At 58.1% G+C, this 15,433-nt stretch overlaps 1 protein-coding gene across 1 annotated transcript in view; it reads left to right on the forward strand.

The window, feature by feature from the left end:
- The window catches only part of URB1 (URB1 ribosome biogenesis homolog), a 71,788-nt gene that overhangs the window by 37,806 nt on the left and 18,549 nt on the right, over nt 1-15,433 (forward strand). The window contains exons 21-30 of the mRNA XM_062206104.1: nt 244-423; nt 1,663-2,518; nt 3,240-3,441; nt 4,009-4,195; nt 6,365-6,423; nt 8,824-9,017; nt 10,538-10,648; nt 10,937-11,000; nt 14,039-14,210; nt 14,642-14,747. Of these exons, the coding sequence (XP_062062088.1) occupies nt 244-423; nt 1,663-2,518; nt 3,240-3,441; nt 4,009-4,195; nt 6,365-6,423; nt 8,824-9,017; nt 10,538-10,648; nt 10,937-11,000; nt 14,039-14,210; nt 14,642-14,747 (2,131 nt within the window). The remainder of the gene's footprint in view (nt 1-243; nt 424-1,662; nt 2,519-3,239; nt 3,442-4,008; nt 4,196-6,364; nt 6,424-8,823; nt 9,018-10,537; nt 10,649-10,936; nt 11,001-14,038; nt 14,211-14,641; nt 14,748-15,433) is intronic.

Consider the following 15,433-nt stretch of genomic DNA (forward strand, 5'->3'; position numbering starts at 1 on the left):
CTGGGAACCAAGAACTCAATCCAGGTTTCCCAGGTGGAGCCATCTTGGCTGCCTCTCCCAGGGTGTGCGTTAGCAGGAAGCCCTCCCCGCACGGGTGTTGAACCCGAGTGCTCCCATGTAGAGTCAGGTGTGTAAACTGCTAGGCCAAGGCCTGTCCCTGCTGCTCTGGTGACGCAGGGTCGTGGCGGTCACTGGTGGCCGCCAGCCCCCCCGACTGAGGCTTGTGTGTCTCCCTCCTCACAGCTGGGCAGAAGCGCGGGGCCTCCCCTGCTGCTGCTCCTCCTGGACCTCCTCAGGCGCCTGGTTGTCCACTGTGAGCAGCTGGATGCCCAGAACCGGCAGAAGTGCGAGGCCGCCCGGGCTGAATCCGACCTCTTTCTGGACATGGAGTCCATGGCCGCGCTGGAGTTGGCCAACGACCAGGTTACCGTGACCCTGTCCCGCGGGTGCCCCCTTGGCCTTTTCCTGTGAAGTCACCGATAGGGGCCTTCTCTGCACTTCTGGTCAGACAGGTTTATTCATGGTAGAAAAACAGAAATGCAGAAAGCCACAGCCACTGCCTGTCGCTCCCCACCCAGAGAGGAGCAGTCAGCGCGGGCAGCTGTCCCCAGGCCTGCTGTGTGGTCTGGAGGAGCCCAGCGTGGGTTTTTCCCGAGTGGAGGATGGTGGTGGGCAGGTGCACTGGGGAACTCGTGCTCCCAGCAGCAGCCAGCGCCTCTCTCCTGGCATCAGGCTGACGGCAGCTGTGTCATGGGGCCGGGGCGAGGGCTGCTCTCGCAGTTCGCCACAGCTGGGAGGCAGACACCTCGCAGTGTCGTGGACCTGCACACCACAGCCCTCCTGCTTTGGTCTCCAAGTTAGAGTTGTGGGCAGGCAGCACCCCTGACACGTGGGCTGCTTCTCTGCTCCTGGCTGGCACTGCTCTCTTGGAAGGGGCGAGGGCTCCTCTTGCCTCCTCTGATGGATAACAAGGAAGAAAATTCCCTGCCGTCCCTTTCTGGTGGGACTTGGTGGCTGGGGCATCAGGATCCGATCTTGGTCCAGTCCCGCTGAGGGTGCTCAGCTGCCTTCTCGTCTCCTCTGCTGGGGTCGCGTCTGGTCTCAGGGACCTCCGAGACCCTGTCTTCTGAAACAGGACCACCTTCAGGCCGGGACTGGGGCCCTTTAACCCCAGTCTGCCTTCCCCAGACACATGGTCTTGTTAGGCTGTACTCATTGCACTCACCTCTCCCCAGCTGTTGGGAGACCCCCGAGTTCTGTAGGAGGGCCAGGCTGTGGAGAAGCCAGTGGGTGAGTGCTCTTCATCACATTAATGTCTGTGCGTGGCCTGGCCTCTCCGCCTGCTGGCTGTGAGAGCAGTGTGCACACAGTAGGCCACCCAGGCTGGATTCATCAGACTGACCTGCTCATGATCTGGGGCGCTGACGAGTCCCTGATGCCCACGGCCATGCAGGGGAGGCCATGTGTGGCCTTGTGTCCATGTAGCTCTGATGGGACAGCAGCTGGGGCGCGGTGTACACCTATAAGGGCTGTGGAGGATGGGCTGGGGTAGGAAGGCTGCCCTCTACTCTCACTGAGCAGGGCCCATACGTGCACAGCAGTCGCTGCCTCTTCCCCCGCCCTGAGCCCTGCCTGAGGCTGTGCCTTGTCGCTGTCTTTCAGACCCTGGAGGAGGTGCTGGTGGCCGTCCTCAGACACCCCACGCTGGAGGGCTGGTTCCTGGCCCTGGAGCAGCAGGCCCTGCCCCCACACACCCTCAGCCCCGTCCTTGTGAAGCTGCTCGCAGCCCACTCCAGTGCAGGGGTCCTTCAGCTGCTGGGGTCGTGTGCCCCGATCCTGCAGAACATGGGTCAGCTGGGCCTCCTCTCCAAGTACTCGGAGGCCATCACTCAAAGCGTGCTCAGAGAGCTGCGAGCGAGGAGGGCAGGCCCAGCGCCGTCGTCACCCAAGACCCTGCCTCAGCTGGAGGCCCTGCGGGAGCTGCACCCGTACATGGAAGGCACCCAGCTCCGCGAGGTCACACTGGCCCTGTTGGGCCTGCCTGAGGCCCACCTGCTGGCCCAGCGCCCCACAAAGTCCGCCGGGGAGGAGAAGCGCCTGAGCACTCTGGGGCAGACCCTGGTGCAGCTGCTCACCAGCAGCCCCCAGGACCGGCTGCGGAGTGGCGAGCTCCTCTGGTCCTCGGAGTACGTGAGAGGCCTGGGGGCTTTGCTCCCCGCGCTGGCCGTGGATGAGCTGGACGCCGTGTTCCTCCGCGCTCTGCAGAGAGACCCAGTGCTGGCGCCCGTGGCCGGGGCCGAGCTGCTGCACTACTGCCTGGCCCGGCGGACACAGGCCACCCTCGGCATCGCCGCGCTGCTCCTGCAGCAGAGCTGCACGCACCTGCTGGGTTTCGAGCTGTGGTGCAGGCAGCCCGGCGCCGGGAGCGGCCTGCGAGAGAACCCAGATGACTTCCTGCCCCTCGTCCACGAGTACCTCCGGTGCCGCACGCGGGGGCTCTTCGCACGCCCAGCAGGAGGTATGAGAAAGGATGGGCAGCTGGGACGTTGAAGCAGGAGGAGCTGAGGCAGTGCACTGTGGGTCCGCCCTCAATCCCTGCTACTCCACATTCTGAGCTGTGGTTTGCCTCTGTCTCCTGGCTTCTGACCCACCTCCGAGGACCGAGAAAGCCGCAGCCCGCTGGGGCCTGTGGACCTCATGGCTTGACTCACACCCCTTGTGCTGCCCCATAGGGGCTGGGGGGAGGGCTGGGCAGTCACTGAGGCCACCGGGCCTGTCTGGTGAAGCTGCAGGAGTCACTCGGGGATAAGCCTTCGCTTGTCCGTCCTGCCCTCCCCACCTCTGGGAGGAAGGTGGGTGAGTCGATCACCCCTAATGAATTCCTGTGCATTGAACCTGAGTGAGTTTGCACTCGTTGCTTTCCCTGTTCCGCGTGCTTCCTCCCAGAGTGACAGGTGTTTGTGGAAGACAGCGCCCTGCAGCAGGGACCTTCCGGCCTGATCCGGGCCCACCTGCCCTCAGGTGCCCTCCTTGCTCCTGCGAGTTCAGAGCTCCTGGCATGGACTCGGTTGGAGCCATCCCCGGGTCCACTGGCTAGAGTGTAGAACTGGACACTGAAGGGAGCGCCTGGAGGCTGCCGAGTCCAGGAAAGGTGGATAAACGCGGCCCCTGTGAGCTGCCCTGAGCCGCCTCCGGCTGCTGTTGCCTGTGATGATGTCGCCTCTGTGTGTCTGTCCTAGTGTCCTCCGCTGTGGTTCCTGTCCTGAGGAAGGCGCTGTGGAGGCGGCTGCAAGATAGGCTTCTCTGTGCCGACGACTCCCCGGCATCGGACCTGCACCACGAGGTCCTGGCCCAGCTGGTCCCGTTCGCGAGAGCCAAGGATCTCCACGTTCTCATGGGCCAGCTGCCCGGCTTGCTGCAGGCTCCGGGCACTCACAAGGGGTAGGGAGGCTCAGGCTGCTCGATGGCTGGGGCCCACTGCTCTTTCTGGAAGTAACACAGTGAAAGATGAATGGTTGTGTTGCTGTTGTGTCGAGCGGCCGGAGGGCTGCTCCTATGAGAAGTCTGCCTTCCAGCCCCCGGCCAGGCAGATGCGTCTCTGTGAGTGGCGGGCGGAGGCTGATCGCCTGAGATGGGTGGCTCCGGGGACACAGTTGGCGGTGCCCACGTTTGTTATCGTCCCACTCTGGCATCTAACATGGAGGGGGCCAGGGTACTACTAAGTTTCCCCCCACGCACAGGGACGCCCCCAGAAGAAAGAGTCACATGGCCCAGAATGCCAGTGGGGCTGCGGTTGAGACACCTGGTCTTGACAAAGCTGGCCATAGAGCCATTTTCTGGAGAGTTACTATGGCTCTCCTTAGTGGTAAAAACCCTGGGATGTGCCTGATGTTGGCCCAAGAGTGCCGGAGACCCGTGCTCCCTGTGAGGGGGGGCCTCTGTCCTCTGTGCCCTGCTGGATCTCAGCCTCCCTCTCACTCTGCGACTCCTTCCTGTCTCCTGCTGCAGTTGGAGCATGGCGGACTCCATCTCGGCGGCCCTGGAGGGCTCGGCAGAAGAGCTGGCTGCCTGGAGGAAGACCCTGCTGGAGTGCTGTATCAAGTGGCTGGTCGTGTCTTTCAGCGGGAGCCCCCAGGGTGATGACGGCGCCCAGGACCAGGAGAAGCAAATGCTGCTCAGACTGACTGAGTTGCTGGTGGGTGTCCTTTCCCAGACAGAGGGTTAACTTCAAGGGAAGGCATGCCCAAGACAGACCAAAGTTGCAGATACGTTTCAGGCCGTGTGGCCCGGTAGCAAATGAGAAGGGCCCAGGGGTGGAGCGGCAGCCCCTCAATGGCATCTCTTGTCAGGAACAGATGCTGGAGTTTGTCAACTGCTTTTTTGCATCTAAGATATTACATGCGATCTTGTGTTTCAGTTAGCCCATCAATAACACGAATTATTCTGAATGTTAAGACAACCGTGCATTCCTGAGATTAGCCTATTGAATATGATGGATTGTCCCTTTTATACATATATCGGTGAATTTGATTTTCTTAGAATTTGTGCACGAGGGATTTTCACGTGTGCTCTTACTTCCCTGTCATGTCTCTGGTCTTAGTTCAGGTTACTCTGGCCTTACAGAGCGAGCTGGGAAGCGTTTCACCAGGTGTAAAATCCTGGTTGATGGCTTATTTTTTTTTTATAAAGTATTTTAAAGATGTTATCTTTATTCCCATAAGAGATCTCTCCTCCTGTCTTTGCTCCTCTGTTCATTGTTTTTTTTCCCCCCCCGTGGGTGATTTTCATATTTTTTGAACCATGGTTTAAAGCAATTCGATTACAATGAACCTCAGTGTAGTTTTCGTCAAGTTTCTTGTGCTTGGGGCTCAGTGGTGTGTAGTTGATAGTTTTTTGAAATTGAGAATCATTGGCCACTCTTCTCATGAGTTGTCTTTTTCCCCTGCCTGGTGTTGGGTTTTGCGCAGAAGTGTTTAACACCCCGGAGTGTGAGTGACATTGCATTAGGAGTCCTGCAGCCTGGGGCTCGTGTTTCACTCTGAACCCGACCTGTGTGACCATGAGCAGGCCTGTGTGGGTCGTCGAGATGCTCTCAGAGACTTGAAAGCCTCTACTTTCAGGCTTGATTCCTCGTGTCAGAGCTTTGTGAATGGAGGGCGCACAGGACCCCAGACGTGGCAGCACCAAGAGAGGATGTAGAGAGAGCAGAGGCACCGAGGCAGGCGGCGCTCGTCAGCTGTGGTTCTCAGGTGTCTTCCTGCCTCGTTTCAGGCAGCCCGCCTGCCCCCCACAGCCTGTCTCCTGTCACACCCCCCCCCCTTTCAGCAGGAGTACAGTTTACATACTGCGAGACGAATGCTAGTGTGTGGATGACACACCTGAGTGCCCTCACCTCATCACCTTGTAAAGTTCCTGTGCCTGTCTCCAAAACCCCCCACCCTCAGATCACCTCCGTGCAGTATAAGCCAGCACCACGCGTGTGTGTGTCCGGCTTCCTTCCGGGTGTGGGGATGAGTGGGTCTGGTTGCCAGGCAGTGTCCGTGTGTGACACCCCCTCCTGTCTCCACTCTCCCGAACGTTTTGAATTACTGGGTTTTGTGATCATGAAACCAGCCAGCGAACTCATTGCAACCGTAAGCGACGAAAGACAACAAGAAGGAAGTGAACAGTCTCCACTAGGTAGAACCGTCCCGTTACGTGTTTGGGGACGGTGGCCTAGGTGGAGCCGTCCCATTGCGTGTTTGGTGAACAGTGGCCTAGGTGGAGCCGTCCCGTTATGTGTTTGGAGAACGGTGGCCTGGGGATCTCGCATGGTCTGTCTTCATGCCCCTGCTCAGTCGTCTTGAGTGACGTCCTGAAAGAGGAGCCGCCGGAGCCGTGCCCGGGCAGGGAGACGCGGCTGCTGCTTGCCTTTCCCCTGCCGCCTCTGGCAGTGTGGTCTCCAGGGCGTGGCCAGCCTGCCAGAGGCAGTGGCCCGAGCGCACAGTGGTGCTAGCCGGTCCCTCTGGTGCCAGCATCACTCTCCTGTCACACAGACCGTTTCACGCCGTGCAGTCTGAGGGTGGGGGAAGGTGGTCCCTGAGTGGTCTTCTGCTGTTTCCAGTCCCTTTGTGCCGTCTGCAATGGCAGACGGGACAGAGTGCCGGGGGCGCTCGGGAAGTTTCCCCTTGCCCGTTTGGTGATCGTGCGTATGCCAGGAGAGTGCCAGCACTCCTAGCGGAGATGGCCACGTCTCTAAAACGTGAAAGCAGTGCCTGTCCAGAGCAGGCGCCTTCCTGCGGGTTGTGTGGTTAGGTTTCCTTCTTCGTGTTTTCAGAAGTCACTGAGATACTCCACAGGGATGTCTTGCTTTCTTTCTTCCTAGCACGCATGTAACGAAGTTGATCCCGGGGACTGGCAGAAATTTGTGAAGACAGGACTCAAGTAAGTGGATTTGAGATTCTCGGTGCCATCTGGTGAGTCAGTGTCACTCACTGATGTCCGGAAGCCCCTTTATCTCCTGCTGTTTGCGTTGCACACGGCACAGCAGCTGTGGGCTCCGTAGTAGAGACGAGAGCCGTTGGAGAGGTTAAATGATCTGCCCGTCGGCACACCGGGCCAGTGGTGAGGAGGAGGAAGCAGTGTTTCTAAAACAGGAAATATTTAGAAAATACAAAAATGTGCAGAGAATAGTAGCAGCATTCAAATTTAATAAATGCTGATGATTTTCTATCTGAGAGTGCTTCCAAAAATTCATAGAAAGTTTTTTGGTGCAAAAAATTAAGAAATTCATGCATGCACGGGTGTCTTCAAAAAGTTCATGAAAAATGCATGTTAAGAAGCTACATATGGATTTTTTTAAAAAATTTATTTATTTATTTGAGGGGCAGAGTTACAGAGAGGGAGAGACAGAGAGAGATCTATCCACTGGTTCGCTTCCCAAATGGCTGCAACAGCCAGAGCTGGGCCAATTCAAACCCAGGGGCCAGAAGCCAGGAGCTTCTTCTGGGTCACCCACGTGGGTGCAGGAGCACAAGCAGCTGGAGCATCTTCCACTCTTTCCCAGGCCATTAGCAGAGAGCTGGATTGGAAGGAGAGCAGAGGGGACACGAACCAGTGCCCATATGGGATGCCAGCACCACAGGTGGAGGCTAAACCTACTGTGTCAGAGTGCTGACCCCTGGATTTTTTACACCATGTCTTAGTCCTATTTTCCACGCACTATAAAGTTCCCTCATACTTGTCCTAATTCATTGTCACCACCCCCCCCCCCCCCCCGAAAGTCACCAGTCTCCCAAGGCTGTGCTCTGGTGCATGAAGATTTTCCAGCTCTGTATTGATGTGTCCTTGTGTGTGTGGTTTTTTTTGGACAGGAAGATTTAAGACAGTGAGAGAGAGAGAGACAGAGAGAAAGGTCTTCCTTTCTGTTGGTTCACCCCCCAAATGGCTGCTACAGCCAGCACTGCGCCGATCCAAAGCCCGGAACCAGGTGCTTCCTCCTGGTCTCCCATGCGGGTGCAGGACCCAAGGACTTGGGCCATCCTCCACTGCCTTCCCAGGCCACAGCAGAGAGCTGGACTGAAAGAGGGGCAACCGGGCCAGAATCCGGCGCCCCAACCGGGACTAGAACCCAGTGTGCCAGTGCCACAGGTGGAGGATTAGCCAAGTGAGCTGTGGCGGCAGCCTTTATGTGTTTCAACAATAAGATTGTTCAGTGTGTTTAGCATTTTACACTGATCTCTCCTTTGTTTGTCCTGTTTCTCGGACATTTCTGTTTTATCCACACTAATACGTGTCCATTTTAAGTCATGCATTTTGACCACTGTAGAATGTTCCACTCTCCGACTGTATATGAGTTTTTTGGTTTGTTTATTCCCCCAAAAAGCCGCCCCTGGCAGTGACTCAGGCTGCTTGCCATGCAGGTGGTGGTGTTGGGGTGGGATGGGGTGGGGCCCCTGCTGGCCATTAGCATCAGCACACCTCCAACTTCACAAGGCACTCAGCTCTCCCCGGTGCTGCGCAGGTGACTGTGGGCTCCTGGCATGGCGTGTGTGAGTTCATTTTCCCTCACAGGTCACTGACACTTGATATGGTCAGACCCTAGTTTGTGGCCATGGGAGAGTCATGAAACGATGTTTTATTGTTCCTGTAACTTAAAAATCAAAGAAGTTTTTCACTCTACTTGAAAGAATTCTCTTTCCATTGGTTCACCACCTCACTGCAACAACTGGAGCTAGGACAGGCCGAAGCCAGGATCCTGGAACGGAGTCTGGGTCTCCCTTATGGGTGGAAAAGACCCCAGTACTTGAGCCATCACCTGCTACCTCCCGGGGTGTGCATCAGCAGGAAGCTGGATTGGAAGCAGAACCAGGATTTGAACTGGGCACTCTGATAGAGGACGTGGGCATGTGAAGAGGGGTCTGAACCACCGTACCAAGCACCCATTCCTGGACCTTCCAAGCTGTCTGACGGGCGGTCCGGGCAGCCAAGAGCAAGGAGGGAGGCCGCCCTGGCAGCTGGGCTCGGAGACCCGGTGTGCTCTCTGCTGCCTGCTGGCACCTCAGCCGCTCAGGGCTTTGTTTGGTGTTTGTGTGACAAAGCAAATAAGTGTGCTGCATCCCCCATTTGGTTTGAGAGGTGCAGTGGCGATGGGCGGGTCCCTGCGAGAGAGAGTGGCACGGCGGTGGTAGGATCTGCAGCGGGGGTCTGCGGCCGTTCCTGGGAGACCCTTAGCTTGGTGCTGTGTTTGAAATGCTCCTTCGAAGTGCTGAGGGAGAGGCTTGTCTCCTGTGAAGTAAAGTTGCCCTTTCGTGAAGTGCTTCTCTCTCGGTCTGCTGCTGCTAGGTCTCGATACCGGGACCACACGTTTCTGAAGACCCTCTGTGCGGCCACCCAGCTCCTGTACGCCCCCGGCAGCACCGGGCACACGACGCTTGTCCAGCTCCCGCTGCTCCACACCATGCTCACCCAGCACTCCCTGTTCCTGCCCACGCTCCTGAAGTCTGAAGAGGAGGACGTCCCTGACACCCAAGTGAAAGGTAGCCCCCTGCCCCCTCCCCTTGCAGACCCCGATCTTACTCCCTGGTATCCTTGGCCTTCATTCGGCTCTGCCCCAAAGCTTGTCTCGTTTTCAGGGCCCAGGGCCCATTACCAGAATGGTGTCGGAATCCCTTAGTTCTGTCAGGTCTGAGGTAACGGCTGTTTCCTCTGCCTTAAGGTCAAGTAGGCACTGCAGGCCTGTTGTTCAGGCCCTGCTTGGCGTGCGGAAGTCCTGTCTGAGGTCGTATTGCCATGCTGTGGGCTAGCATTAAAATCTAGGAATTAGGGAAATTAGGGTATGGGGGAAGTATATAGACATCGGAAATGAAATCGAGTAGTTGGACAAATTGTTTTTTTAAGATTTATGTATTTATTTATTTGAGAGGCAGAGAGAGAGAGAGGATCTTCCATCCGCTGGTTCACTCCCCAAATGCCTGCAACAGTTGGAGCTGAGCTGATCAGGAGCCAGGAGCTTCCTCCGGGTCTCCCACACGGGTGCAGGGGCCCAAGGACTTGGGTCATCTTCTACTGCTTTCCCAGACCTTAGCAGAGAGCCGGATGGGAAATGGAGCAGCCGGGACTCGAACTGGTGCCCATATGGGATGCCGGCACTGCAAGTGGTGGTTTTACGCCACAGCGCCAGCCCCTGAAATTTCTTAATGAGAAGATTGCAACTTTTAGCGAGGGAAAGGGTAAAACTTGTCAACAGTTGTTGCTAGGAGACTCTTCTCGAGCCCCAAGTTGGGCTGCATTCCTGCTTCATCAGTGTGTGCTTCAGTGCCCACGTGGGTGGACTGTGGGAGGGTCAGAGAAGGTGGGCTGTAGATTCCCACCCTCAGTGCCCCCCTGTGTCTAGAGAGGAAGTCACACCCCTACATCACGAGACGTCACTACAGGTTCAGTCTAGTTCAGGCCTGCGTCACTGTGATTCCATCATTGTGCGAACGTCGCAGAGTGTTTTTACGCAGGCCTGGAGGGCACAGACCCATTGCTTGGTGTGGCCTCTTGCTGCAGCCGATCTGTGCGGTGAACACCACGTGTGTGGGGCTGCTGCCCCTATATTACACAGTAGCAGTAAAGGCTGTAGTATAGTGAATGCGTAACCCTGTCCTAAGTGCTTCTCCATGGCCAAGTGTGCTGCGCTGGGCGCACCTGCGTGCCTTCTGCTTAGACACTGACAGTGCAGAGTTGTTCACCCCAGTGTCGCCACAGACACGCGAGGAGACCAGCATGCTGGCTCTGATGGGCGTTGCTAGGCAACAGGAATGGTTCAGTCCTGGGTGGCCTGCGAGGCAGGTGGGGACAGTGAGCAGAGAATGGTGTTCAGCCGTGTCAAAGACCCAGGAAGACAGGTGATGGAGAAGACATTGATGTAAAGCTGAAGAGACACGGGGAAGGGGCTGGATGGCAGCCCCAAGGGAGCCCCTTGAAAGTCTCAGTGGTCCCTGGTGGGCTTCCCACGTTTAGCCTGAGCGTCATGCCCCGGTAGAGCTGTGTGGTTCACCCTGTTTTATTCCAGAAGCCCTGGTGGACCTGATGCTGATGGTGGTGAGGATGTGTCCCTCTGTGTGTGAGAGCAGCCACTTCGCCGTGCTTCTCGGGGCCTACGGTGCCACCCTCAGTGTCCTAGGTGAGGTTTGAAAGCCTGGGGGTGAGAGTGGGGAGTGTGTAAGGACGGGGTGGGGGCGGGGTGAGCAGTGAGCTGTGGTCATCACAGGTGTAGCAGGGAGCATGAGTGCAAGTATGTGGGGCCTGGGTGGCAGGAGCAGGGCGTGTGTGGGACTGGGGGAGGGTGTGACCACTGTTAGTAACCAGGAGCCACGTGAGGGCTGTGCCATGGGGGTGGGGGTGGAGTGCCTCCCATGGTAGTGTTTGTCAGGGGTTCCACTTTCTAAACTGACCCTCACTTGGCTTCCAGACCAGAAAATTTTACTTCTGCTCCGGGCGTATGAACAGAACAACATCAGCCTCATCGACTTCAGGTGCGTGTGGGGCACTGTCAAAGTGGCAGGCCGAATGGTGCCCACCCCAAGACACTGGCGCCCTCTCCACACAGTGAGCTCCAGCCTTGAGGATTCTTTGTGGCCTTTTCTGATTCCCAGGGAAAGGGCAGGGTTGCCGGGGCTCCCCTAGCACCACATAGGCTGCTCCATGAAAACCGGGCCCCTGCTGACAGTGGGTACCTGCCTGTCCAGGACCTGCCCCCAGCCTCACACCTGGGCTCCAGTGTCTGGTTTAGGAGACTTTTCCAATAACCTTTTCCTTCATGCTTTAACTTGTAAATTATTTTTAAATTTACTTGGAAGACAGAGGTAGTCAGAGATTGTCCATCCTCTGGTTCACTCCCCCAGTGCCTACAACAACCAGGGCTGGGCCAGGCCAAAGCCAGAAGCCATGAACTCAGTCCAGATCTCCCACATGGATGGCAGAGACCTGAGTGCTCGAGCTGTCACGTGCTGCTTCCCAGGGTGTGCATCAGCAAGGGTGCTGTAGTCAGGAGCGGAGCTGGGATTTGAACCCGGGAGCTCTGATTCGGGTCACAGGTGTCTCACTTGGCATCCTAACCCCTACACCAGACTCCCACCTCTTCATCGTTACTTGAGATGTGGTGTCTCATTGACGCGAGGAGGACTGAGCAGACGTTAAATCTCTCTCCTGTGTGTGTGTGCACGCGAGTGTGTGTGTCTGCCCACGTCCTGGGGCTGGGCTCAGTGCCTCTCCCCGGGCACCCTGCCCCCTTTTCGCAAGTGCTAGGGCCGAGTGGGGACTTGGTCAGATGGTGCTATAGATAGGAAACGCTTTGCTTCTCTGGATTCCCCTCTCCTCCTCTCGTCTGGGACCAGCACCCTGCTATCAGCCAGCAGGAATGTGAAGAAGTGCGTTGTGTGTTCAGACGGGAACTGAGCTCAGGGGGCCAGGCAGAGAGCGGGGAGAGCCCTGCGGTGACAAAGGCTGGGCTAGCCCGGGAACTGCCACCCCCTTCTCCCCAAGAAGGAAAGAACAACCACAAAACGTTGAAATCATCTTCTTGCTCTTAAGGATGGCAGGTCTTTAGCAAATGTTCTTTCCTTCCACTTCCGCACGGGCCTCGCTCAGTTGCCGCCTTCTGGAATAGAACGGCCCCTGCACAGGTGAGGGCGAGGCAGGCCGTGTCACTGGGAAGCCCCCGGTGGCTGCATGGAGCCCCTCCCACTCGGAGAGCTGAGCGGGCGGCGAGGCGGCCGGCAGAGACGGGTTGGCATTGGTTGGGAAAGAGTCCAGGTGCAGCTCCCCGGAGGAGGCAGTGGCTAGAGAGCTCAGGGTAGCCAAGGGTGCAAAGTTTTCCTCAGACTCCGAGTCAGCGTCACCACGTCCTGAGGTGACGGAGCAGGCCTGGACCAGGGAGCCCCGTGGCGCACTGCACAGCGGACGCCACCGTCTGCCAGGCAGTGGGGCTGTCGGTGGGTGTGGCGGGGCATTAGCTGGGGAGTGCCCTCTGGAGGGGCGGTCCTCCGTGTCGTCACGTCACTCGCTGCTGTTTCCTCGGTAGAGAGGAGTCTCCCTCGGGAGGCCTTCACCTCGGTAGGTGTTCGTGGAGCACCTGCTACGGAGGAGGCTCTGGGCTCGGCACGGTCAGGACCACTCAGGGCCGTGGTTACGGAAACACAGGCTGACCGAGAGGCGGCTCTTTGTGAATTGGCACCTGGCTCCCCCGTGGCATGAACCACTGACACAGCCCAGGTCGTGGTGCCCCAGTGGGCTGGCGTTGGAAGGACAGGAAGGCATGGGGTGGGGCAGGTGTGGCAGAGGAGCCTGGGCCATTCCTAAGTGCGAGAAAATGATTCTCATTTGTTGTCGTTCCTTTCTTCTTGAGGGGATGGGGCGGGGTGGCTTCCGGGTAAGCCCCGGTTTTCTCTGCAGGGCTCTCCCTGGCCCACTTAGCTCAGTTCCCTGAACACACAACGCCCGTCCTCACGTCCTCATCAGCAGTTGTCAGGGGCTGGTCCCAGATGTGAGGCAGAAAGGGGAGTCCAGGGCAGCCAAGAGGACCCCAAAGTGTGTTCCAGCAACTGCACGCACACTCGGTCAGATTCCTGCTTGCAGAGGTGGGCGGGGCCCCCCTGGGATTGGCACCAGGCCCAGGCCCCAGGACCTGAGCTGGGAGGGCCGAGGAGGGAACAGCACACCTAGCAGCTGGGAGCTGGGAAACCAGGACATCTGGGGGAGTGGTGCGGGGTGGCCAGGTCTTAGGGTGTGTGCTGGAAGGCCATGCGGCTGGTTAGGGAGGATGCAGGCTCCCGACAGAAGACTTCCACTCCATCGGGGGATGGCAGAGAGCTGAGAGATGTTCCGGAGTGGAGAGGCGGCCCTCTTCAAGCTGGGTTTTGGCCAGGGCCCTGGTAGCAGTGGGGAGGAGAGGCACAGGGAAGAAGAGAGGCCCGTGTCGTATCGATCTTCCAGGTGGAAAGAGAGCGCCTTTGTGAGCTCTGGCTGGGAGCTGGAGGGAGGTGGTCCACGAGACGCACGGGCAGACGCAAGGGTGAGGGCAGCAGAAGGCCTTGTTCGCTCAGCCACGTGTGAGCAGGCAGAGAGCAGGACCTGTGGTCCAGCACGGACTCTGGAGCCAGACTTCCCGAGTAGGAACTGTGGCTGTGCCACTCACCTCCAGGCAGGTGACCAGGGGTCCACTTCCTCACTCCTATCTGCAGCTCTCCCTGCCATTTGCACAAGGGGGCAGTAGTAGTGCCTGCCTTGCAGGGTCGTAAGTCAGGGACTTGAAATACAATGCCTGGCATGTGGTAAGTACAGTGCTGCAGGGTGCTGGCTTCTGTCATCGTCACCAACGCTGTCCCATCCTCCCCCCACACCCCAAGCAGTGCCCTTGCCACCGCCAGCTCCGGAGGCTGTGACAGGGGTCAAGGAAGGAATGCACGTGGTGGGTGTGAAGTGTCTCGACGGAGGCCACCTAGTGTGGTCGCTGTTGTCACTGTGTTCCTGCTGGGACACTGTGACCAGTCCCTCCTCCCCTCCCTGGCCCTAGGGTGCTGCTGTGGGGCCCGGCGGCCGTGGAGCATCACAAGACGTGCCGCAGCCTGGGCAAGTCGCTGTGGCAGCAGCCGAGCCCTGGAGACATCCTGCGCCTGCTGGATCGCGACCGCGTCTTGCAGACCATCCTGCACTTCCCGCAGCGCCGGAAGCTGCTGCCGCCCGAGGTACCGCCTGCTGTCCTGCCCCCTCCCCACCCCCTCCCAGGGCAGCGCCAACTGCTCAGGTACAGAGCTCCAGCGGTCAGCAGCCACGCCCCTTATTTATAGCCCCTGCCCCACAGATTGATTGCAAAGATCGTTATCCGTTCACGCACAAGTTCTGCCATTCACAGGGCCCCTTGGCCTTCTGGCAGTAACAGGAAATACTCAGGCAGTACGCGTCGAGCACCCTAATTGAGTGCTCCAGCGTCCGAGTCTTGCTGAGCACCAGCAAAACGCTTGAAAAGGCTCTGACGTGGGAGCGTTTCAGATTTCAGCCTTCAGATTAGGGACGCTGAGCCAGTAATCTGTGCTATCCCACCACTGTGGAATCGGAGACCCTCGGCCTGGGCCCCCTGTGTGAGGTGACATTCTGCGGTCGGTTTTGGCTCTTTCAGGACGAGCAGGAGCCTGTGTTTGAAGACAAGAACGTGAGGGTGGATCTCGGTGGCCTCTACGACCCCTGCTTTCTCCTCCATCTCTTCAGTGAACTGACCAGGCCCGGTGGGTGCCCCTCTTGGCGGGCGGGGCTCAGCCATTCGGGCAGTGACCCCCAGGGGCTCGGCCACGCTGCTCCTCACTGCCCTCGTCAGCGTGTCAGGACCTGAGCTTGGAAAGGATTCCTGAGAGGGCTTCGGCCTCCACTCACCTTTTTCCTTCCAGAAGTCACAGTTAATATTTAGAATATAGGGTTTTTTGTTGTTGTTGTTTTTTGAGAAACATTTGTGGGTTTGAAATGTGAGATTGTATCCTTGCCTGAGTTGTAGCAGCCGATGGTCAGACACCAGAGCAGTGAGAGGGTGTGCACTCGTGAACGGGTCAGAGCCTGCTGGGGCCGCCGGTTCTCTGGGCACCTGGGCATCTTTGAAAAGGTGCGTGGGCAGGGAGAGGGAGCGGGAGGTGGCAGAGAGAGGGAGCAGGAGCGGGTCCGTGCGTACACCCTGCGGAGGAGCCATGGCTGCTGTCCCCAGGCTGGCAGGTCCGCTGCCCTGACCTGCTCCTGACCGTGCGTGGCAGAAGCTGGCTGCGGTTTCAGTTCGATGGGGACGTGAATGTCCTTGGGGTGGAATGTCTCTTTGTGCCTTGAGCCTGGTTTCTGATCGGATTGTTTGCTGTTGAGTTTGGGGGTCCCTTCTCTTCGGAGGACATGTGGCGTGCAACCATTCCTCCTGCTGCGGGTCTTTCGTGGC

This window comes from Lepus europaeus, chromosome 2 (genome assembly GCF_033115175.1).
Source record: "Lepus europaeus isolate LE1 chromosome 2, mLepTim1.pri, whole genome shotgun sequence".
Lineage (NCBI taxonomy): Eukaryota > Metazoa > Chordata > Mammalia > Lagomorpha > Leporidae > Lepus > Lepus europaeus.